The 26,855-nt window shown below is 38.2% G+C and overlaps 1 protein-coding gene across 1 annotated transcript in view; it reads left to right on the forward strand.

Moving 5' to 3' along the window:
* Nucleotides 1–26,855, forward strand: part of FASN3 (Fatty acid synthase 3) — a 253,540-nt gene that overhangs the window by 66,924 nt on the left and 159,761 nt on the right. Inside the window, exons 10-11 of the mRNA XM_072296313.1 lie at nucleotides 21,991–22,221; nucleotides 24,912–25,101. Of these exons, the coding sequence (XP_072152414.1) occupies nucleotides 21,991–22,221; nucleotides 24,912–25,101 (421 nt within the window). The remainder of the gene's footprint in view (nucleotides 1–21,990; nucleotides 22,222–24,911; nucleotides 25,102–26,855) is intronic.

The following is a 26,855-nucleotide window of genomic DNA, read 5'->3' on the forward strand; positions in this document are numbered from 1 at the left end:
AACTTGGAGTGCCAGGAATTAGAGAAATACAATTATTCTTGCGTTTTCCATTTTCAGATAGAGAAATGTCAAAAATGTCAACCGCCCTTACCCCATCAGGATATACCATGTTTTTTTGGCTCACCAAGTTTGTGGGTAAAAATTGCTTAATTTCTCTTTTCTTCTTTTTTGAGGATGAGGACCTTGAACATTTCTAGAGCATCCCAAAGGAGGAGCGCTTTTTCACATCGGCTTCATTTTTTGACAGCACACTTAATCCTGTGCATGTGATGTCGCATACTCCAACGATTGAAGGCGTCCCGCTTGACAACTTTAAAGTCAGCAAAGTATTGCTCTTACTTGGCCAAATAAAGGGAAAAAAGTTGATACCATTGATTTCCTTAAACTAGAGGGTATTTGAAAGATAACAGTTTCTGGAATTTTCATTATTCGCGTTTCCTCAAATTTGCCGCCATGTTGAATTTTCCGAAATTTTATTTTGAAACAATGCCATCCAAACTTGTGACAACGTCAGTTGTTTTTCCTTGCCTTAAAGGGCACTTTTCAAACTTTTCATTCCAGGTTTGTTTTTGTTTTTTCGGTAATTGGGAGCTCAACGGTGATTTTTTAAAAAGTGGTCAATTTAAAATTTTGACCGGCGGTAACTTTTGAACGAGTGAACCGATTTTAATTTTATTTGCGTCATTTTTCTTGTCTTTTTAAGTTCTTTTTAACCATGTCTAAAAAAATGGGGGTTGCTATTTGAATTTTGAAAGTTGCCCCCCCTTGGGCCCCCCCAGGGGGGTCCACCAAGGAAAAACCCCCCATCGAAAAATTTCCCCCTCTGGATGATGAAGAATGCCACAAACCGCGACCTTCTATCTTTTTTTGTTCAAAAATTATACCCACTTTTCAGTTACTTTACGGACACCCGGTATATAAAATATGTAAACTTCATTACGTATACTGTTAACTTATGTACTAAGCAAGACATAACATATTATGATGACTTGCTCCGACACCACCCGGTAAATAGGCACTGCGTTCTATTTTGACGTGATGTCCCCACCCCACAGTCCGACAACCAAGTGCGTTCTATGAAACTTATTCTTTGAAGCTTCTGGGTTCCATCCATTATGTTTAAATTATCCTTGCCGCACGAAAACACACGTACACAAGGGCTCTTGCACGCATTCAATTACTCAATCATTACCAGAACCGAAGAAAATTTAAATCAAAGGGTTGATTACGATTGTCCAATTTAAGATTCTTCAGGTTGTAGGCCTAGCCCACGTAAAAAATAACTGCTAAATTCACTGGCCCTGTTCCATTATGCTCATTTGCTCTTCCATGATTCCGATGGTCCTGCCACTTTAACGCCGGTCGGCAGAGGAAGCTGAGGAAATTGTTGACTTGATGGAGATGATGTATAAGAGAGATGTCACTTTCAGTTTCATTAACCGACTGAAGATAATGAAAATCCATAGGCGGATCCCAAGAGGGGGGGGGGGCGTAGGTGGCTTCCCCCATTCCCCGTTCGCCCGTGGCCGTAAATGGGTGATTTCGCGATGAGAGGAATAGTCGTGTCGCCGTGGGTTATATACGACCTAGGGTAAAACGATTGAAACCCAAGTTGATAAATCAATAGGAATGAGGTCCCTGCACTTATCTTTGCTAAAAAATATAAAAAATGATTATTATATTAAATAATATGAGACTTTAAGGCTGGAAAAGTCCGGTCGGTTACGCGTCACCAACCCCGATATTGAAGCAAAAGAGCAATTTTCGGTAGTAAATCAGTACTTGTTCATGGATTCTTTGGCAGTATTTGCAGCAAAGAGACTCTAATGTTCAAGAAAATTGCCATTTTGAACTGAAATGTTTCTTTTTAAGCGAGAAAAGTCATTAGAAAGGATGTCGCCACATTTGGCAACGTATATTCGCAGTTGTATTAAGTGTAGTGATTATGTCGCCAGATGGAGCCAGGAGTTTTAAAACTGTCATCAAATTATTCGCTGAAGTCTTCTTGTCCAAATCATTACCTACTGATAAGCCGGTTTCTTTACAATGAAACCTCTAATTTTTATGAAAATCGGTGATGTTTAGGTCTGTAGCACTAATTACACACTACACGAAATCCTCAATTTAATATCGTTAAACTAACAGGAAGTTCCCAAAGTTTAGAAAACTTTTCAGGTAGCATAAATTTCACCTAATATATCAAAAATTGCCAACTTTCATCATTTGTATCATCTTTTATTGCACATTTTCAAGTGTCGGTTACGTAACCGACACAATTTGACAGGTCCGCCACGTTTGCGTGGACCTCCAGCAGTCCCACGGGAAGACGCTAATAGATGTGATTCAATGGCTTGTTTGTCAATCATTATAACTTTGTACTGAACCCTGCTGAAAGTGAGTGTAATGTTAGCATATTGATAGCAATGTGCTAGTATTAAGTTTTCAAGCATAATACTGAGTAACGTAATGTTAGCAATATGTCGGTGTCGGTACTATACCAGCTATATAAGAGAATTAAGTTCGTTAGTGATACACTAAATGATTATATCCTAGCCATATGTGTGTTATTTGTTAGCATTAAGTTGGTCAGCATTATACTAGTATTACACTCAGCAGTGTAATGCTAACCATATACGAGTTATATGTTAGCATTAAGCTTATCAGCATTATACTAGTATTATACTCAGCAGTGTAATGCTTACCATATAAGTACGAGTTATATTTTAGCATTAACTTAGACGGCAATAAACGAGTATTACACTCAAAAGTGTAATGCTAAGCATATGCGAGTTATATGTCAGGATTAAGTTGATCGGGTAGGTATCACAATCCAGAGTCATAGAATAATAACTAGCTGACGAAGCTAGCGAAGCTATTTATTATTCTATGCCAGAGTGTTATACTACTTAGGGGTTATGTATGGGGTAGTGTTGTACAATGAGTTATGTATTTACCTATAAATTATAGGTTAATATTAATAACTATAGGGGGTGCGCCCCCCGACCGCAACGCGACCCAAACCCTCACGACGCTTCACGCCTTCTACGGTCCGCTTGCGAACCCCTCGTGGGTTAATGCAGATAGAGTAAGCTGATTCATAGGGACTAAGTATATCTTATCGGTTGCCAAAAGCGATTTTCCAAACTACGAAAGGAAATGAAATATATAGGTACAGGAAAATGGAAAATTAATAATAATTTCCCAGAATTATTGAGAAAGTCAATGATAATGACACTGATTAGATTTCTTGAGGAAGTCAGTTATGTAGGTATTTTTCAAATCCTGCAATGACACCTGTAAATTTAAGTTCATCCTGAAATTTCAGGAAAAGTGAGTGCTTTCACTAAAATTACTTTTTTTATTTTTCTGTTACTGCTAAGGAGAATGCTGAGGCATTAAACAAATGGGCATAAAATAAAACTAAAAAAGCAAAGGCTCATTGTACAAGGATGTTAAGAAAAATGACTTCTTCGCAAGAATGTAGGTAATCCTCAAATTAAAGAAACTGTCAGTAAGACCAACACTCTACCATTTTCCTTTAAATATAATTGTTAGAAATATGAAGTAAAGAAGTGTGTTTTATTGTTTTATTTTCTCATTGGAAAAAGGCATTGTGAACAAAACAATTTACAATTTCAAATTCCATGTATTTAGAAAACATCAGCGTGCATATACACATGGCAATAAAACACGTTTCTCTCATTATGGGAATTAACTTTAATCCTTATCTAAACTACAATAGCACTCTGTAATGTACAAACGATCATTGCATTATTTCATGAGCATACAATATTGATATCAAATGACATCGATACGGAAACAAAAATTTTTTCAGCTTTTTACTGCTGAGCGTATAACTGGTTCAGTGCCAGTGTAATGCTAGCATTATACTAATGAGTGTATAACTGTGTGATAAGTGTTTACCAGTCACGACCACTAGATGGTGCCGTACTCTTCAATGTGCGATTCCCGTTTTCTCTGGGCCCAAGCCTGCCTCGGATGAATGGTTTTTGTCTCGTTATTCTTCTCACTTGTTACGGTGTTTATGATTTACTTCTAGAGATTTCACTTTTCTTTTAATATTTATATTTGATAAGTTAGAAGCGGTTAAAAGTTGCGCTCTCTTTTTCACAGCCTCATATCAATATACTTGTCTCCCCAGTGGTTGCAATGATGCCGTTAACAAGAACGAACCCAGAGAAAGTCTCACTGTGGCATAAGGGCGCAAGGCGCCCCCGCCCTCTCTCATCGGCCCCAGCGCCACCCCCGAGGGGCCATCCTTAAAAGGACGGCTGCGCATAGTTATTTGGGGATGTGCTAGCTAGCATAATGCTAATGCGCACATAATTAGTGAAGTGTCAAGATAATACTCCTGAGTGTAGAATTAGTATAATGCCAGTGTAATGCTAGCATTACACTCGTGAGTATCATTAATATAAACTTCGAAGGATTCAGACTTTCAGCGATTCTACCTTTTTCTATTTCACTCGAGGGGAAGTGTCCCCTCCCCGACTCTCTTCCCCAACCGGTGACTGACGCTGCGCTGTGCTGAATGGTTCAGCCTGAACCTTTCCCCTACGTCTGACCGTTCCCCACTCCTCTGTCATCAATCGAACCATGCCACCGCTTTTACGTATTGTCGCTCGCCCGCCCAGGTACCTACCGGCCAGCGGTCATTTGATGATAAATCTCGCTCATGCTCCTACGCAGCTACGCATTGATTACGCCAGCGAATTACTTTCCAAATAATTAGAATTTCTTCGATTATAGTTTTCTTTATTTATTCGACGGTATTTTTTCTCTGTTCTACTGTGATTTCCTTGGTTCTCTACTGTGTTTGACTGTGTTGAAATTTATATTAATACTCGCACGGAGAAAAAAACTTCGTGCATGGGACCCGACGTTGAGATCATATGAATCTCTTAAAACTTGAGGTCCAGCTGCCGAAATTCGGGTCAGAAATCTGAAACACTTCGGTATGCACCGAGTACTTCAGATGTGTGACCTGAAACCTTCGATATATACCGAACTACTTCAATTGTCTGACCCGAACTTCGGCAGATGGACCTTAACTTTTCGGATGCGTGATCCGAAAACTTCAGAGATCCATATGATCTCAGCTTCGGGTTCTATGCACAAAATTTTTTTCTCCGTGTTTCCTTTTAGGGCACGCAACTAAAATTTCAGTAAATTTTTTCAGAACAGTAAAAAAAAAAAGTGGCTAACAATGGTTCCTCACCTTTTCGTGGTGTTGGCTGTTTTTACTAAGTGGGAACCGTCCATTTTAAGATATAGTCTACTTCTTGCCCTGTCATTATTATTCTACAAGTTAATTGTGGAGTGAGAATTTCATAATGTTTTCTATGAAATCTTCAAAAGATAGTGATTAAAAATTTGCAACTACTATAAAATCCGAATGCCGAATGTCACTCGCGTAGCGAGTGACCGGGGGTCCAGGGGGCGTAGCCCCCGGCTAGGCGTGACGGGCGCGCGAAGCGCGCCCAGAGGCAGCCGCAGCTAGTATAGCTAGTATAATTCTAACTATATACTCGTGAGTGTATAACTAGCATAATGCTAGGTAGTTATAGACTCGAGAGTGTATAACTAGTGTAATGCTAGCATAATGCAATTCTGTGTGCAAATCACATTATGCTAGCTATACACTCACGAGTGTAATGCTAGCATTTCACTCATTTTTAGCAGGGAATCAAAATAGTTCGTGCCAAAGCTGGAAATAAGAAGTTTAATACCTTTAAAATGAGTTAATGAGATGAGTGAAAATTGGTGCACTTTTATTTTCAACACGTTGCACATTTTAGCCATTCCTGAAATCGTGAAATCACCCAAATAACTAGGAAGACAAGGGGAAGTAAGAAACAAGGAAGGAACGGAGGAAAGAGAAAGGAAAGACGCTTGTGTTTGGTAATAAGTTATGACGAAATTAAATCAACTTGAATATTTAGATGCGTTAAAATTTCGACAATTTTCTAGGAGAAGTCCCCCGGACTTCCCTCCGCCCCTCCCCTCGTTCGAAGTGTCTAGATCCACCTAAGTCAAAATCTTTCTTCTCTACCGGTAGCTGCTGCTGCTGCTGCTGTTCTGCTTAACGATATATGAATGAAAGTTGCTGTCATCCCAGGTAGAAGGCAGGCAAAATTTTCAGAACGGCGAATCTCGTCGAGTTGGCGTCGATAAGTCAGATTTTAAGAATTAATTTGGACATGTTCTAATATCCTAATGAATAAGTTGCAAGTTAAGCAAGTCACTATTTACTCAAAACATGATGGAATAGAATTTTGGATAGGTACCTTTTTCAATCAACAATGTTCCAGAACTGCAAACTTAAACTTATCACTCCCATTTGGTTTAACTTCCTTTTGCATCCTTGTAATTCGAAGTCCTTAGTGTCATGTTTGTGAATAATGAAAAATGCGTGTTAGAGAGGACAAGAACAATGTCTTGTATTCATAAGACAGCACGATGATGCCACATGAAACGTATATTGAAGAAGGGATGGATCCAACATGGAGAATCCAGAGGAGGGGTCACGTGTCCACAACACGGGTATAGCAAATATGAACTACCACTACATCTCCCTCTCAAAATTAAAATGCTTGCATTTGGGCTTAGTCTCTGATTCGTGCGGGTATATTCACTGCTTTGCCACAGCGAGTTGTGGATACACTGTTATTACATTTCGCGGTTGGGTCGACAAGAGATGATTGTACATTGGAATTGACAGCAGGTGTATCATGTTTAATACCATTGTGTACTTGGTCATTAGTTAAGTTAGAATAATAGTCTTGAAGAAATTCATTTTCATCATTTGATTTAAAAATATGTTTAAGGCATCGTCTAATTCTTTCAATTATAGAAACATCGAAAAGTTCAATGACATAGGACCGTGGGCGATCCGCAAGCTAGGCTTATTATCTTCCCTTGATGTGAACGCCCTTTGTCTTGAACCAATACGTGCTTGAAGGAGTTTTGTTCCTTGGTCATAATACAATTTTTGAGTCGCCTGGTCTGTAATTAGTTTTTTGAACATAAAACTTCTTGCGTCGTCGCCTAGATAATTTTTTGGAGAGGAAAAAATTGACTTGAGTGAACGATTAAAGAGTATTTGAGCAGGCGAGGGTTGATCAGGACCCAAAGGGGAGTCTCTGTTGTCTAATAAAGCAATAGATGAATCAGTGTCGCTGTTGGCTGCTTTTTTTTAAACAATGTATTAATTATACCAACATGTCTCTCTACAGTACCATTACTTTCCGGATACAGAGGGCTTGAGGTTTTATGAGAGAATTGCCAAGTCTTAGAAAAGTTTTTAAAATATGCGGAGTCAAAAGACGGTCCGTTATCAGAGTAAAGAATTCGGGGATTGCCATGACGATCAAACTTGCTTGTAAGATATTTGACAACAGTTTCTGAATACATGTTTTCAAGTAAAGCAACTTCAGGGTACTTGGAGAATTTCTCAACAAGGATGTAGGTACGGTTTGCCTGGTAGGAAAAATATGTCTGCAGCAAGGTATTGCCACGGTTCAAAAGTAGCCTTGTACAGAAGCATTGGCTCTTTTGAATTTCTGCTACTCACTTTTATGCATACTTCACATTTAGATACTAGGTCAGTGATTTGAGTGAATTGTTGGACCAATAAAATCTAGCTCTTCCTCGAGCTTTGGACTTTTCTATGCATAGATGGGGTAAATGAATTTTCTGTAAAATTTCTTTACGTGGAGAGCTGGGAAGAAAAATTTGCATATTTCTATAGACTAGCTCATCAAAAATACACAGTTCATCTTTGATTGGCCAGTATGGTTTTTTACAATCACGGGCTTCTTTTGAGTGTTCAGGTCAACCATTTATGATAAATGATTTGATCAACCTAAGGGTTTCATCTTTCTCAATCTCAGACTGAAATAGTGCATACTTTTTATCAGTCTTGTGTAGATTGTCTTTGATCATGGATATTTGGATTTCTATTTCTTCATCGTTTCAATAGTTTTGCTCCATTAAATCTGAGGTGATACAATAATTAACATCAATGGTTCATATGCTCTAGATAAAGTATCAGCAATAACAAGTTGTTTGCCTGGTTTATACCAAACCTTTAAGTCAAAATTTTGTAACCTCAGTCGCATGCGTTGAAGGCGGAAGGGACATTTGTCAAAAGGCTTTTTGAATACACTTTCAAGAGGTTTGTGATCATTTTCTATTTGAACTGTTTTGCCATATATGAATTGATAAAATCATTCACAGCCAAATACAATTGAATTCAGCTCTTTTTTAATCTGTAAATAACGATTTTGAGTTTTCGTCAGTGCTTTAGATGCAAATAGGTAAAGAATCTTATCTTGCATGAGACAAGCACCAACGCCTACAGAGCTACTATCAACTGAGACAGTTACGTACTTTTTTTGGTCATAGTATTGTAGGAGTTTGGCATCTACAACTGCTTTTTTAATGTCCTTAAAGGAGTGCTCTTGAGATTGACTCCATGACCATTGAGTTTCAACTTTTATTAATTCTCTGAGTGGAATAAAGAGAATGTGAGATCTGATAAATTTGGAATGAATTTGGCTAAATATTTTACAAAACCTAAGAATCTTTGGCGATCTTTTACACTTGTTGGAGTAGGCATACTTTGAATGGCAAAAATACGTGCTGGATCTGCAGATAAATCTAACGCTTAAAAATTTTCCCCATGAATTTACGTTCTCTGACACATATTCTACTCTTAGCTAAGTTGAATAAAACTTCCTTGTCAGCTGATCCTTCATACACTTTATCTAGACATTGATCATGCTCTTTTTTTGTTTTTCCCCGGGTAATAATTTCATCAATATGAATAAGGACACCCTCCAAACCATGAAATGTTTGTGTAAATCCTTTACTAAATGATTCAGTACTTACATTCAGGTCTAAAGGTAGTCTTGGGTAGCGAAAGTTGCCGAATGGGGTTCTAAATGTTGTTAAGTAAGAGCTTCCTCCCGTAAGCTCAATCATGTGAGAGCCTTCCGATGCATTTACTGCACTAAAATATGATGCATTTGGCATATGTGTAATAATACTTTCAAATGTGGGTATTTGGAAATTTTCCTCAAGAAGACAGGCATGTAATTGTGCTGGGTCTAAACAGATTCTCTTTGCTGTGTCAGATATTTTAACAACAACAACGAGACTCACGAATACGCACGGAGAGGATCAATGATTTCTTGATTGGTTAGGTTGTTCAATTCTGTTTTTACCAATCCCAAGAGTTTATGGGAAATTCTTCTGCAGGGTATTGACTTACCGACAGAATTTGGTTTTGAACTTTAACTCGTACTTCTTTTAATTTACCAATGCCTTTGCATAAGAATTTACACTTTTCGGGTATTTTTGATAGAGCATCAACAGTGCTGATTCTTTCTTTTACTTGCGTTGCCTTCATTTATGAGTTTGAGCGTGCGACCTAATTGTAGAATTAAAATTGGAGTCGCATTTTTAAGTAACTTTTGGAATGTAAAAAACAAGATCGTGGGTTTTGTTTTGTTTATTTATACATGGAAAGGTGCCTGTTCCTTGCATTCGGATTGGTGATCCATCATAATTGCTGAATTTACCTACCGACACTTTCATTCAGACAAATACAGGAATTTTGGCTGCACATGATTAACTCTAATCCCTCTTCAGCGATTCGATCAACTCTAGCCCCTGCGTCTATCTTAAATGTTACCTCATTGTTAAAAATAGTAAGAGTGTAATTAAAATCTTAGCTTTGAGAATTAATTGAATTATTGGAGACCACACCGACGAATACTCCATTTTGATCTTATCCCCCATCACTCTCACTTTCACCTACATAATGCTCACTAGCAGAACGACAACACGCGAATAATGTCCCATTTTCTGACAATTGTTGCACTTAGCTGATCTACCTGGATATCTGTAGTGATAAGCCTCATAACCATAATGATCACAGAGTTCAGAAAGTTGTTCTTTTTTAGATGTTGTGTCCGATGCGTTGCCATAGTTGGAGCTAAAGCTGTTCGGTGCGTTGTGATGTCTATTTCATGGATGATTGTTGCCTTGATTTTGTTTCTCACTGGGATTGTTTCCGTTGGTCTCCAGTCGTTGAGAGCCTCTGCTGTTGTTGCGAACTTGATTTGATCGATTACGTTGTTGAATGGATGGTTTGAGAATAGTGGTTGCTGTGAAGAATGGCTCGGTTGCTGATTTCGGGCGAGTTATATGTCTTGATTGCATGAATGTCTTTAGTGCCTTCTGACTGAAAAAGTTTGGGTTGATTCATCGTTAACTCAAATGTATTACATAATTCAACTGCTTTGGTTGGATCTAATTTCGATTCTCCTAGGAGTTGCTTCTGTAGGTTTTTATGAAGTACTCCGTGTACAAGCCGGTCTTTGAGCACACTATCTTTTTAGTTGTCAAAATTGCATGTTGCTGCCAAGGTTTTCAAAGCCGTTTTGTATTCTATGAGTAACTCTCCTTCTCGTTGGCTTCTTAAGAATAATTTATGTCTGCGGAACACAGAAATCTTCTAACTTCTTAAGTATAAGATCTGGATCTTCCATCTGTTAGGTTGAGAGTTTTTAATTTTTCTTGTGCCTCCCATCCAACAATATGGAGTAATAGGCCTGCGTGAACAGTGGGCTCTTTTTTTCGGCCCCTGAGGCCTGCAGATAGATCTGGAAGTCTTCCTTCCAACATTTAAATTTTTCAAAAACATTACCTTCGAATGAAAGGTGAGGGGGTGGTGGTAGGAATTCATCGTGTGCCTAGGTTCAGGTTTGTAGTGATTCACACGCAGACGCAGTATTCGTGCTAACGGAGGAATTCGAGCCCGCGTATTACCGAACCTAACCTAACCTAACCTAACCTAACCTAACCCGTACGCGTATTTTCGAACTCGATACATGTGATTCATGATAAAGTTCCGTCAACGTCACTTCATTTGTCAATAGATCGTTCGTCAGATGGCAACAAGGAAGCAAGGGTCAAAAACCGCGAAAAAAAGCCAATTTATACTCTTTTTCCAAAGTTCGGCACCCTCCCTTGAACGTGCGTTCAATTTTGTCGTGAACAAAATAACACAAAGCAGCAGTTTCATAGGAAAGAGCCATGCACAAAAAGGGCCAAAAACGGCCCATTTTTGGGCCCTCGAAATTGGGGTCGAAGTGAGGTTTTTTTTCATCCTGAGGGTGACCCTTTACACATACTAAAATTTCAGATTGAGTATACGCACCGTTTTCGAGTTATGGGAGGGCAAAGTCCCCGATTTTCACCCATTTTTGCAGGTGTTTTAATGTCGAACTCCGGCTGTTACGAGGTACCAGATCTAGATATTGAAGCGCGGTTTGCGGTGATTTGTTCTGCTATTCCTGTAGTATTTTTCCACATCTTTCACAAAGCCCCAAATGGTTTTTCGGGGGGCGGGGAGGGGGGCTTTATTCATACTATCATGACAGTTAGCGCAACTTACTGACTTTACTTTGTTCTCTTCTCTCCACGCCGAGGTCACGATGGTATTTTCCGTTGGGGATTTTTCTTCTTCTTCACATTTTACCATTTTTCATGTCCTCCCCCTCTTTTCCCTTTTTTACTTCCTCCCCCGCAATCCAAACACTTCCTCTCAAGTGCTTCTTCCTGTAAGGCAGATACGACGGGGTCATAAATGGGGGATTCTTTTCCTTTCATTACGATTGATAAACTTTGACCCAACTTACTTCTCCCTTACAGGGCCCTCCTTACCCCTGTATTATCCCCTCCCCCCTGCCTGCTCCACGCCGCGCTCTGCTCCGAAGTATATTGCTCCCTCCGCAGCAGAAATGACAATGTTTCTCGCAAATAATGTTTTACTTATGTTCAGGTACTGAAATACTGAATACATGGGAGCCACCCTCCTACTCTTCTCCATTATTTCCCCTCTTCTTCCTCTTCCCCTTCCCCTCTTGTTTGTCCCTCTTTTGCCTTGTTCTCTTTACTTTTCACTTTTCTTCTACTTTTTACTCCTTTTTTGTGGGAGTAATATGGTCATGCGAAGAGAAAGTGGAAGAGAATGCACCTTGGAAAGAATAAATCAAACATAGAAGTGGAAAGAGAAACGTGAAAAATATGAATAAGAAACAATTCTTCACAGGAAAAATCGTCATTTCTGCTGCGGAGGGAGGAAAATACTTCAAGTAAAGTGGAGCGGGCAGGGGGGGGGGGATAATACAGGGGTAAGGAGGGCCCTGTAAGGGAGAAGTAAGTTGGGTCAAAGTTTATCAATCGTAATGAAAGGAAAAGAATCCCCCATTTATGACCCCGTCGTATCTGCCTTACAGGAAGAAGCACTTGAGAGGAAGTGTTTGGATTGCGGGGGAGGAAGTAAAAAAGGGAAAAGAGGGGGAGGACATGAAAAATGGTAAAATGTGAAGAAGAAGAAAAATCCCCAACGGAAAATACCATCGTGACCTCGGCGTGGAGAGAAGAGAACAAAGTAAAGTCAGTAAGTTGCGCTAACTGTCATGATAGTATGAATAAAGCCCCCCTCCCCGCCCCCCGAAAAACCATTTGGGGCTTTGTGAAAGATGTGGAAAAATACTACAGGAATAGCAGAACAAATCACCGCAAACCGCGCTTCAATATCTAGATCTGGTACCTCGTAACAGCCGGAGTTCGACATTAAAACACCTGCAAAAATGGGTGAAAATCGGGGACTTTGCCCTCCCATAACTCGAAAACGGTGCGTATACTCAATCTGAAATTTTAGTATGTGTAAAGGGTCACCCTCAGGATGAAAAAAAACCTCACTTCGACCCCAATTTCGAGGGCCCAAAAATGGGCCACTTTGTGCATGGCTCTTTAACGAGCTCTAATTTTGAAAGTTACTAATTTTGTCGTTATATCAATTCTTCGCGTATAATAGACCATATTCCACCAAACAAACCAATTTAAGGTCATTTTTGCAAAATTTGGCAATTTTTTCGTGGAAAGTTGAAATTTGGATTCAGCGTTGAGAATTACATAGGAATCATTGAAAACGTTACTTTCCGGGATTTTTTCAGGCTCGTCTTCTTTGCCTGGACTACCCTATACTATGAAAACATCAGAAATCAAAACCTGTAGGTTAATACCTCGTGTCAAAAAAAAAGATTACATCTTAGCTGCTGCTGTGCTACACCTGAGACACACACAATGGTATCTCGCCGAAAGAAATGAAACACCTTGTAAGCACAAAAAAGCTGGAAAGGTAAGAGAAGGTTGACAAAACAACTGTGAGAATATAGGGTTGAAGTGCAACAAGGGCACTGTCAGACAGCGCTAATCATTGCTAAGCAATTAAGATGTTGAACAGTTTCTATCAAGATTGACTAAAAAAAACACTAAATTCCCATTTTTATTATAAAGAAAAATCTTGCGGATTCTTTATTCAAGAAAATAAAATGGTTCTGTCGAATATGAACTATGAAAATATGAACTCGCATTCACATTCAAATTCTGATACAAATTTTGATCCTAGTTTTAAGTCAAATTCTAATAACTCGAAGCTAAATATGAACTTGTATTCAAATTCCTGAACAACCAATATAACCTAACCAATATAACTTCCTCGAAATAAACTGAACTCTGATTCGCATTCAAATTCTAACTCAAATGTTGAGTCTAATTGTTATTCAGATCCTCCAGAATGTGATCTCATTCCAAAAGAAGGTCAAAAACTCATTTTTAATAATTTAAATAGGTAGAATCTTGAGGAAAATAAAAATAAAAATAGTTTTAATCAAATCGAAACTCTTATTTTTTTACCAAACTTTGCATCAAACTTCATGGTCTGAAGATTCGAGCAAACGTACATCTAGTACTAGTAAACATAGCATAGATAAATCAATCACTAGTAAGCCTAGCATGGATAATCATAGCATAGATAAGCATAGTATAGATAATCTTTCCAACACTCTGAACTTAACTGAGAATACTAATTTAAACTATACTTTTTCGCCTGATCCTTCCATCAATTCAAGAACTATTTCCATGTGTCCAAATGCTCATCTTAGATCTACAAATTCTACCTTTGAACTCACCAAGTCAATGTTAAATCTTGATCTTAAATTTTGAGTGAACAACTCAAAGTCATTACATTTAGATTCGAGTTCAAACTATTCTCTTGAAATTCAACATTTTATCGAACCTGTGTATCCTGAGATTTCTCCATCTGCTACAAAATCTTCTGTTAGCTCTTCATCTAATATGAAAAAAATTGACCCAAAACCAGGATCAAAATTTATATCAGAAGTTGAATGTAAATGCGAGCTCATATTTGACTTAAAATTATTAGGATTTTATATTATTTTTGAGTGAAAACTAGGATCATTATTTGTATCAGAATTTGGGTAATGTAGCATCGCATCCATGATATTGGACTCCATGCTCAGCTATATGATATTCGGTTGCTCATCATGTCCAAGATCTTGGACTCCATGCTCACTTTAATTACGGATAATTTTTTCGAAAAAGCGAGGTGAGCATAGCGTCCAAAATTGTGGGACGTAGGTATTCTCCGACCATATAGGAGCATGGGGTCCAAAAATTTATTAAGACAATTTTGGTGAAATAAAGACAAAAAAATATGTTCTCGAAAAAAATTTTGCATTGCTTAGGTTGGGTTAGGTAAGGTTAGATTAGGTTAGGTTAGGTTAGGTTAGGTTGGGTTAGGTTAGGTTAGGTTAGGTTAGTTTAGTTCAGGTTAGATTGGATAAGCGAAGTATACGATTTTCTATCATGATGAACTTTAAAACTAAGGAAGGTCTACTTGCTTTTGGACTCCATGCTCAAGAAAAGAAGTGAGAAGTTTAGCGATGAGCATGGAGTTCAAGATCTTGTACGAGATGAGCAGGTAAGTATATCAAGGATGAGCATGGAGTCCAACATCTTGGACGCGATGCTACATAATCAGAATTTGAATGTGAATGAGAGTTCAAAATTTGAATTTGAGGAAGCGAATGACTTAAAAATAGGTCTAAAATTTGAATTAGTATTTAACGGATGATTTGGAGTTTTAATAAAATGAGAATCAGGATTTGATGTTTTGAATCAGGAACAAAAATAGAAGTAGAGTTAGAGATAGACTTTGAAAGTAATTCGAGTTTTGATTCATATTTGTAGCTTGATAAAAAGCTATGTTCCTATTTGGACATGCATATTGTGAGTTAGAAATTACCGATTCTTTCGTCTGCTTTTGCTTGTTTACAGCTTCCATAAAGATTTCTAAATTTTCAAATGAGTTTTCAGGAATTTTATTTTTAATAACTGGTGGCAACTGATTTTCTTTACTTAAATAATCGCGAATGTTTTACGTAACGATTTCAATTCTATCCCCCCATTTTTAACGTCTTTAATCACGAATTTTTTACGTTAAGTTCTCCGACTCTGATTTTTAACGAGTTCTTTTACGTATACATCCTTCCCTCTCGTAAAATTTACCAGTTTTAATTTTTATTTTTTACGACTTACCAGTTTTAATTTTTATTTTTTACGACTTACCAGTTTTAATTTTTATTTTTTACGACTTACCAGTTTTAATTTTTATTTTTTACGACTTACCAGTTTTAATTTTTATTTTTTACGACTTCTATTGCAAGATGTGCTAATAGGATATTACATGGCTAAAATTTGGAGCCAATTTTGGAATTAAAAATCGAGAGACTACTTGTTCTCAAAGCAAATGAGACTCATTCAAATTAATGATAGTTTCCCATGATAAAATAAATTATCCATAATTGTCTCTGTCACCCTCGCAAAATGAGGGAATAATATCACTTAGAAAATTTGATGAGTTATCACACCTACTGCACACATGGAAAGAGTGATTTCGATGACCTTTGGGGAATATCCTCTTCTTCTTGGGACGGTGGGGCCTTAGGCAAGTAGGTCCAGAAAATATCCTACTTCAGTAAAATTGTCCGCGGTGAAAAGAGGTCCGTTTTCCAAGGGAGTGGTCCTTTTTCCGACTGCGCCGAAGTGTGGTATGCCGCGGGCTGGATAGTGGATACGACCAAAAAGTAAACAACAAATGAATCCGAACTATATAGGTATATTAATGTAGACAAACAAAACAAGCAGAGGAAGGCTCTGAAGAAAATGGCATCTAGCTTCTACTAGCGCCGGAATAAGAGTGACCTCGGTCGAGTCGGCCAAAAGGGTGATGATTTGTCTAGAGCTGGAAGGCGATGATGTAAGATAGTGGAGGGTGAAAGTATAATGGTGATTAGGCCGAGCTCTGGCCGGTGATTAGATAGAGAGTGAAATGGCCAGAATCTGGTGATATGACGTAAGAAGAGAAAGAATGTGGATAGGTATATCAATAGTAACGGAAAGAGTCCATAGGTATATGAGATAGGGCAGGAACGCAACACAACAATACTATTAAAAAAACGCAACATGTAGACAAAATAAATCATTTAAATAATCGATACAAATTTATTATTTTTCTTCGTATTACAAAAAATTGATACCTAAAGTACGTATTTTTTTAAATTATTATTTTTTTTCTATATTTTGCGTTTTTCCGATAATAATGTTAAAGCTAGGAGAAGCTCTAAATTAATAATAATTAAAACTTGGCGTTTATTTTGTGGGACATCACTGTATTTTCGGGCGACGAATGTTTCTATTTTTAGCTTGGCGGTTCATCTTTACATGAAACTGTTTTTGATGAGATATCGTGGGGTTTTTCGCTGAAGTTCACAGATGAATAAAAAGAAAATAACATCCAGATATTTTCAGATAAATTTTTTTTCAAATGAAGCGATGTTTGAAAACCTTAGGAATTGTTGATAGGTTTTTGATTAGCATTGAAAGTTGTGTAGAAAATGTAACTTAGCTACTTAACACTTTCAAAGCGAAGCTTTAAATATATAGACGTTCAACATTATTGTTACCATTCACAAACGATGTCACGTAGTGCGTGTTCCTTAAAGTCAATTTGATCAGCTCCTCTTTAATGTCCTGATAGACAGTGTGAGCGGCATTGATATACAGGGTGGCCCAGACCTACCGTACCAGGCCTTTTTTTCGGTTAATTTGGGTCGCACGAAGTTCAGGATCGCGGGGGTGAATATGGAATCGACCCCAAGGAATCCGAATTTCATGGTCCTAGAGCCCCCCAGGGGGTCTCTGAACTTTTAAATTTAACCGGTGTGGAGATTACCCCCGTGTCCCATTAGAAAAGTGTCTGAGGACAAGGGGACCCTCAAATTTGGATTCCTTGGGGTCGATTACCTATGAATACACATTTTTTCCGACTCTCCACGTCAATTTAACGAACTTGATTTTTTTTGAAAGGGGGCTGTGTCCCCCGCCTTTAGGGGTCGGTATTTTGGACCCGGATGGTTCGATTTTGGACTTCTTGGTGTCGATTCAGGTTAAAGATTTCCGTACGTTCTGATTCCGATGAAATAATTTCGAAATTTTGACATTAACCCTGACTTTTGAAGTACGGACCCCCCTTTTACCCCCCAAGGGCCGCCAGGGGGGCTCTAGGACCATGAAATTCGGTTTCCTTGGGGTCGATTCCCTATTCATCCCCGCGATCCTGAACTTCGTGCGACCCAAATTAACCGAAAAAAAGGCCTGGTACGGTAGGTCTGGGCCACCCTGTAGTAATAGTTATTAGCAGGCTGTCTGGTCATGTTCGTCTGGTTTGATTGTAGATTTAGCAGAATGATAATATTTGCACAATAATCAAAGCAATTTCTGTCATCAGGGCTTGCCTTTGGTTGCAGTGTACGGTTAGCCACAAATCAAAGTGAACAATAAATCCCACCCAATGACAGAGATCAAGTATAACTCATTGGGGAATTTGTGACAGTGGTACCAAAAAATAGGGTAGGTGGGGGTAAAAGGCCGCATTTTTCCGTTTCGGCCGTTTGTCCGCCGCAGTACCGCGTGAAAATCTGTGGAATGTGGTAAAATATGTGCTGAAGACCCTTAGGCAAAAAATGGCACGCTTTCCAGAATTTTAAAAGCATTTTCGAATTTTTTATGAATTTTTTTCAAAAATTTCGTAAGTGCGGCTTTTTGCCCGATAAATGGGGAAAGAGGCCGCACTTCCGGAAAAGTTCGTAAAAATTTCGGAAATGCATCAAAATTCTGGAAAGTGTGCCATTTCATGCCTGAGGGTCTATAGTTGATATTTTACCATATATTTCCAGAATTTCCATGCGATACGGCGGCTAACAGACGGCCACAACGGGAAAGTGTGACCTTTTGCCTCCACCTACCCTACATTTTAGGATCCTCGGTAATTATTAATAATATTTAGTAAAATATGTAGTGAAAGATTTAGTATAGGTAGTTAGTAGTTGATAGATTAAGTATTAGTGCTATTTTAGTGAAGGCGGCGTGCGGCCTTTTGCCCCATCGGACCTGCGGCTTTTTGCCCCATTTGATGACGTAGGTAACCATAACCTCAAAATTCAAAAACAAGGACATTAACTCAAAAGTGACGGCGGGATATTCAAACCATCCTTATCATTGTTCGAACTGCAGTTCGTCCGATTTTTTCTATCAATTATAGAACTTGAAATTGACCAAAATAAAACCGGAAAAATCGATTTTTTTTTCACGAAAAATAAATTCTCCTCATATTTTCGAGGGAACGCGTCCGTTCGATCCAAAACTTCGTCAACACAACAACACCACCACTACCAACATAACTGACACGGTCCCGGTGCCAACCTAAAAAATTTTCGGGAAAAAAGTCGGGTGCGGCTTTTTTCCCCGCGCGGCCTTTTACTCCCACCTACCCTACCTCCTGGTACCAAGTTTAACAAATACCGATTTAACAGAGGCTGAGCTAGCATTTTAGGACGTGTTCACCTTCTTCAGTAGAGAAATAGAAAGTATTTATGTAATATTATGGAAGCACTGGTTCAAAGGTCACTTACCATAGGTAAATATAGAGGTAAAAAGAATTTATCAAATAGAGGTTTCGAAATTCCAAGTGTCACGAAAATCGATGGAACAGAAGCCGAGATAGCATACTAAGCCTCTTGGATTTGCGAATTTTGAAAATTAGACAAAAAATTTGAGTTTTCCGTCAAAAATACCCCCCCCCCCCGACCTTAAGTTTTACGGGAATCAGTGGAACAGGAGGCCGTCCAGAAACCGATGGAACGTTTGTATTTTTGAAACAAGTTGGTTTTTGCAATCGCTAGCGATAGCAATATTCGTCATGGGAACTTTTGCTTCTGGGATATGAAAATGTTAAGGTACAGTTCGTTTGTAGTATCTTCAGAATTGAAGGGGCAATGTAATTTTGTGTCGACATCTCTTTTTTAACATTTTTAATTTTTTTTCTTTGCATACAAGAAAGCTGTTATTTACCAATTATTTATTTTCGTTGGATTATGTATGGTTTTCGGGAGTTAACGCATTTAACTTTCAGTTTCGTTTTTTCGGTGTAAAGTATGATATTTTTACTCTACGCATATGCGCGAATACGCATCATAAGTGACCTATGTGCTTCCTAAGTTGCCATTTTTTTCATTCAAATAGATGTAACTGAAATGTTAGATGTGTACTACCTATACTACTTTCATGTCATTGCTTTATTTATTTCTTTCTTTATTTACTTTTTGCGTAGGTATAAATTGTTATTTTTTGCTGAATTTTGGAGAAAATATTGCTTTAAGAACGTGGAATGTAAATTAATTTTATTGAAAAAAGAAAATACCATCATTAATTTGGGCGAACAGAGAAAATATACATCAATATTTGGGTCAACATCTCCCTGATTATATAAAGGATGAATATATTAGTATTTCTGTATCAAAAAACTTAGCTTTTGTCTTCAGAGATACAATGATTCTAGTCCCAGTCAATTTGTTTTATTGAAAAAACAAAAAAACAAAAAATCAAAAAATAAATAAAAAAAAAAACAACTGAAATGTTAGACATACTATTTTCATGTCTTTCTATTTGTATCAATAGGTACTTTTTGCTTAAATTACGAACGTTGAATGCAAATTAACTTTATTGAAAAAAGAAAATAACGTCATTAATTTGGGGGAACATGTGGCTGATTATATGAAGGAGGTATATTCCAGTATTTTTGTTTAACATATTAACTCACGAGATAATGTTCGTACATTTATCATCTAGTATTAATTATTTTTTAATGATTAGTCTAAAACATTCAATACAACCATTAAAAAGTAACACCCATCGTCGGGTATCGAACTTCCGATCGCCTATTGCCCGCACCTAATCAAAAATATGAGGCGGTTTAGTCAACTAGGCTATAACGAATCGGCGTGTGAGAGAGTAAAAATAGCATACAAAAGACTCGGGCAATGGGCGGGACTTATCACAAGAGTTGTTTTCGACGCTTTGTAGCTCCTGGGATAAGAAAGAAATGAGCTAAGCGCCTTTCTCTGTGAGACATTGTTTACCTATGCTATCATGTGTCTCAAGGTTCATCTCAACATGCATTTGCTATCGCGGCAGTAAGCTGAGGCAATATTTCTGTATTCATGGATTAAATCAATCAATCGAGTTCTGATTTTCGCTCATATATCCGTAACGAGTCCTCCAGAACAATTTTCCACCTTGTACGATGGTTATTATTTCTTTACTTCTATTTTTCAAATTTGAGGTGGGATAATGGCGGCTTCTCAAGAGCACCGAGGTAGGCGATCTTTTGCACCAACGAACAGAAAACTGATGGCGAAAAATAACCAATCAGAACCTCCCAAAAAAAAGAATTTGCCTAAAAACGGAACTTCGTGGTTCTGCGCAGATTTACCAGTCAGACACGACATCTCAAGGTGGAAAAAAACTCGCTGAAAGCGAATTTTAGCAATCAACACAACTTGACGTAGAGACATGATTGGCTAAAAAATACAACGGTTTTTGATACATCGGAAAATCAACCAAAAATCGGAGACTGGGCGAAACGCTCAAGGTCGCAGAGGTATAGGGAATCCCATAGCGAAAGCAACGGAACGATTCTAATATCATGGGGAACTCCGTTCCCATGACAACATTGTAACTCACTTGATACTTAGTTCAAAAAGATCATCAGAAAAACGCCACTCCCTAGCCGGAGCACGAAGAACCATCCGGTATTTCATTTTGATCCTGTTAATACTTTTTTTTATTTCCATAGATGGGCAAACGTTAGAAAGCCACAGAAAGTTGAGCCAGAGGTTTTTGAAATGCCGTACTTATCTCTCTTGTTGATTAATTTTAGAGCATCAGTCACCAAGGCTGTACTCTCTCTAACTTACTGCGTCATCCTAACAAATTGCATTCGATCAGCTATGATGTTTTTCTGCTCTCAGTGAGCAAACATAGAAAGTAGCATAAAACTGACTAAATTCTGATGTTTTTAAAACAGCCCAGCGCACTTGGTATCTTATTCGAAAACATCAGACACCAAAGAGGCACTTCTCTGAATGTTAATGAATCATCATGCCAAATTTCCGCATGATCCGTCGAGCGGTTTTTCTGCTCCAGGTATGGAAACATTAAAATGTCATAGAAAACGGCAAAATTAGTATTTGTTCTATAATCTTAAAAACGTTATATCTCCGTTGATGTAAAGTTTTAAAATATCAGACACCAAAAGGTATGGCCTTTGAATCTTGAAGAATTATCATGCCAAATTTCAGCATGATCCTTCGAGCTTTTTTTTGCTACAGGGGAGGTGGTGGGGGGGAGGGGCCAAGAGTTGAAAAGTAGCGAAAATCGGCCATTCCTAATATTTTCTTTGTATTACAGCGTCAGCCGACGCTTATTGGCTTATCGCCCCGCGTGTGTGTGGTTCCTGCAGAGTTGTTGAAAGGCGTTTCCTGTGCACCTTACCTTAGGCTTTGTTCACTTTTGACACTTGTCTTTATATCTTTAGCTTGGCGGGAAGATCTGCCGATCTTTTTGATTTATTCATGGTTCAAAGACTAATATAATTCTCATGGATTCGTGATTAACGATGTTCTGTTCTAGTATTATCCCGGTGATGAACGTCCCATCTGGTTCGTGTTCTCTGGAATGGGATCGCAGTGGCCTGGTATGGGCCGCGCTCTGCTACGAATCCCAATCTTTTCTGCAGCCATCGAGAGGTGTCAACGTATTCTCAAACCAAAAGGCATTGATGTTTTAAAAATCATCACTGATGATGATCCCAAAGTATTCAATAATATTGTTAACTCATTCGTCGGGATTGCTGCCATTCAGGTAAAAATTCAGCTTGGTTTGGTAAAATATTGAGTTCGGTTCCTTGCTCTTGTGAGATTCCTCTGTGCAAAGTTTCCTTAAAAAGTTTAATGCACTGAGAATAGGAGCTGATATTCCGATGAAAGTTCTCGGTCGTGCACTGCGGCGTTTCTACTAAAGGGAAAATTTTTGTATCCTGATTAAAATAATTTGTAGAATAGTTCCAAAATGCCGGCACATCCATTTTACCGTCGGAACTCAACTGATGTTGGTTGAAATCAGTAAAAAGTTCAATCGTTTTATCGACAGTGTGACACACTTTTTTTTGCAAAATGCTCAGGGTAACATCCACAGTGGTCATGGAATATGAATATCCAACTTAAAATCACTACAAACCTGAAGAAACAGATGATTACTGCCCAAAAATTTAAACATCTTTTGTTCCTCGGAAACGAGCCCAGAAATATCTTTGCTCACGATGAGAGGCGCTTGAACAGTGAGAGTGATTCAAAACATGCGATATAACCATAAAACATTGATACTTTGCCTGAAGATTGCTCAAAATTCCTTAGAAATAGGAATTCCCTGGTAAAAATAAGCCATACAAATTACCTATAGCCCGGCCATAGGAAAAATCCGATGGTAAATTGAAACATGGCCTTTTGGCGATAGGAATTTTCTATAGGCGGCGATTGAGAATTCTTATGGCTGGCTGTAGGAATTCTCAATCGCCGGCTATAGAAAATTTAGGGGTTCGCAGCTAGGGGATGGTGGAAAAGGGTTAATTGTGGAAATACATTTTGAAACCATGAAAAATAATAATAATGAAACTACTGGGACGTAATTTACCCGATTTTGAAGATTAGACATTTTTACCTACCTTAGGGATTGAACCCGGGACCTGCCTAACACAAACCGAAGACCCTAACCATTAAGCTACACCAGATGCTGCCTTCATGTGACGCAAAACCGATATTTAACGTCGATTTGAACGGGAAAATAGGATATTTTCAATCTGCCTGGATTTGTCCGTGTATTATTTATTTTACTTTTTACTTTACTATATTTTTAAATTTATTTTATCGTTTTACTTGATTTATTTCCTTGCTGACTCTATTTTTTTCTTCACTCTATTTTATTTTTTCAAGTACTTCATTTTTTTTCTTAAATTATTTACTTCTTATTCCCTTATTTTGTTTTATTGTTTACTGTAATTTATTTTAATACTTCATCATGTTTACTTTTTAAATTCATTCTATTCTTTAACCTCATTTAGTTTCTTCCCTTATACTTTATTTTTTCTTCACCTCATTTTTTTACTTCATCTCCTTGCTCCCTCTAATTTTTTACTTCAATTTAGTCTTTGACTTCATTTTATCATATATTTAATTTACTTTATTTGATTTCTCTTCTGTTGTCTCTGTAATTCTATTATTTCTGCTACTCTATTATTTCCACTATTCTATTCTATTATTTTACTTATTTAAACTTTAAATTTTTCATTTTCATCATTGGATTGGTAGGCCTAAAGGGAAGAAGAGACAGTGTAGAGCGCTAGTGCGAGAGAGAGATAGCCTAGGTGCGCGTGACTTAGGGCCCAACTGAAGCTCCGGTGCTGAGTGCTTTGTGCACTCATGCGACACATCTCAGCACCTATGCGCTGAATCTCACTCCCTTGTTCATTCTCAATCCGGATTTTCCGTTGGACGGAATCAACGATTTTTAACAGTGTATATGGCCGATTCAAATACAAAAAAATCAAAATCAAATCAAATTTTGGAAAAGTAAGAATTATTGAGAAAAAATTGAAGAAAAATATTTTTAGAAAAGAAACCAGGATAGATTCACTGGCGCTTATGATGATTTTCGAAAAAAATTACTTTTTTAATTGCCCCTCGTGCACACGCGTATTTCCAATCGCCGGATACTGAACATTCTGTTCCCGGCTACAGATGGCTGTTTTGGCAGCGGATGGTTATTGCCGTTATCCACAAGTGGCCAGCGATTGAATGTCCTATCGCTGACTATTCACGGCTAACGCCGGCTGCAGAACGTTCTATCGCGGCCATTCGTGGCTATCGCTGGCTGTAGAACTTTCTATCGCCGGCTGTAGAACTTTCTCCCGCCAGCCATACGTGGCTATAGCCGGCGATTGAACGTTCTATCGCTGGCCATTCGTGGCTATAACCGGCGATTGAACGTTCTATCGCCGGCCATTCGTGGCTATAGCCGGCGGTTGAACGTTCCATCGCCGGCCATTCGTGGCTATAGCCGGCGATTGAGCCTTCTATCGCCGGCCATTCGTGGCGATAGAGCTTTTTATCGCCGGCCATAAGGGCGATAAGAAAATCCTATCGCCAGCTATAAAAGCTATAGAAAATCCAACAGACGGCCATAAGATTTCTCTATCGCCTTTATGGCTTATTTTTACCAGGGTTGAGGGGGATAAAATGCTGAAATTCCCAAGTTCCTGAGATTCAAAACTCATGAGAGAAATGTAGAAACATCCTTTGATAATCAACTTTGTAGCTCAAGCGTAAGAAGGACATATGCGATGAAAATAGACTACTGTGCAGAAAGCAAGTGGCCCAATATTCCCATTTGTGCCCCTCTCATTTTTAGGGTCGTTATTTATCGTTTTAAAGTTTTTAAGTCTTATGGTTTATTTTTAAAGAAACATCATAAGAATCTTCTTCATTCCTCTCTCACAGATTGGATTATTGGACATTCTTCATGCAGCTGGTATTCAAGCAGACAACATGATTGGGCATTCTGTCGGTGAACTAGGTTGTGCATATGCTGATGGTTGCTTTACCACCGAACAAATGATTCTATCAGCGTACTATCGAGGTCTTGCTTCCATTGAGTCTGAATTTATAAAGGGCTGCATGGCCGCTATTGGTGAGATTCGGATTTTTGTTTTTCCAAATATTTGTCCTGAAATGTAAAAAACAAATACTAAATATGTAGCCTAAATACTGTAAGTAACAGGATGGTCCATCTTGCAGGTAAAAAAATTCAGAAATTCAAATTAGAGACCCAAAATGAGCTCTAATGCATTTCAAAGCAGGACTGAAGGGGGGGGGGGGTGTTCAGCTCAGGCTGTAACATATTCTCTTTGGCCTTGTCATCCTTGCAGAATAATTATTCTGCAATATTTCAACATTAATGTTGAAATATTGTAGAAATGTTATGGACAACAAAATAATCGGGGACAACAAAATAATCGGGGACAACAAAATAATCGGGGAATTGGGTTCGAAGCTACCGGGATTTTCTCAGTAGAAATATTGAAATTTCATTGTGGGGGCCGTTTTGCAACTGTTATAGCCACATGTGTACTCTTGAATGCACGTGCCTCGAATTTCATACTCGCAATGCTTTGAGTGGGACAGAGGACCCTCTTTTTTCCCAAGAAGAAACACTTTACAAATAATTGTCTCCTTTATTTTGTTTGTATTTTATTTTTTTATTCTTTTATTTTATGGCTGTAGATATTACGAAGGTGGTAAAATGATGCTGGATCCACACAATTTTGCGGGGAAAACAAAGCCAAAAGGTCGCATAATTTCAATTAGAGTCAAAAATTTGAACATTAATGAGTACCATTACAAGACATTAAGAAGTCAGCTATTTAAGAAAATGCTCAGTATTTTGATTTACAGGGTGTCTCATTCTGCCCGCCCTCTGTTTGATTCACAAAGACACCCAGAGATAGAGCTCTGAAACTCAATATTTTTGCGTAAATTGGCCTCAAACGCTTTAATTAATTTATTTTCAGCCTCCCCCTTTATTTCCCTTGAAAATTATTTTTGGGGTAAAGACACCTTTTCCTTTGGAATACTGAAATGATAAGGGTACATTTTCATTTTAGAATCAAATTCCATGTTTTTTTTACAGACAATCTTATGACAGATACCGGTTATTCCAGAGCACCCGTTCACTATCCTTCTTCTCGGAAACGGCCAAAAATTGAGCTTCGGGACGAAAAATTGTAATGGTACTTAAATCAAACCCAAAGAATTCAGGTATGTTTTGACTTCAGATTTGGATCCTACGCGAAAAGTTACTCAGAATAGATGTGGGGCACGGCCTATTTGCTCCAAATTACTTTAGAATCCCATTTCCCCATAAGAAGCCGTATTATTTTGGAAGGAAAAACGGGCAAAAAAAATTTCGGCAAATAGGCCGTGCGACACAACTATTCTGCGTAACTTTTCGCGTAGAATCCAAATATGAAGTCAGAACATACTCTTGCCATTTGACTAACGGCCCTCCAAATCCCTAAAATTTTGAGGGAGTTGTGGCCCCCATAATATTGGATTGACAGGGGTTATGTGCCACTAGGGTGCGTCAAAAGAAATGAAAGTCTGAAATGTTCCGCTCCCTAGGTGACAATTGATGTCTTTTGATAAAAAAAAAACATATTTGCCGAAATCTGGGCCAATTTCAACCATTTTAAATGGTGCCAAAGGTCAATTTTTGTGATGAAATTCTGATATTTCGGTTCAGGCTTCAATTCGACCCCAATTACATTAGTAACAAACAAGGCAAGTGATGTGTCTCTATTTTCATGTAGGTATTCATGGCTAAGGAACCTAGGTACATTTGATGTTAAAAATTTATTTAATAAAAGCAATTAAAAGAAAACATAG

Source organism: Bemisia tabaci, chromosome 2 (assembly GCF_918797505.1).
Source record: "Bemisia tabaci chromosome 2, PGI_BMITA_v3".
NCBI lineage: Eukaryota > Metazoa > Arthropoda > Insecta > Hemiptera > Aleyrodidae > Bemisia > Bemisia tabaci.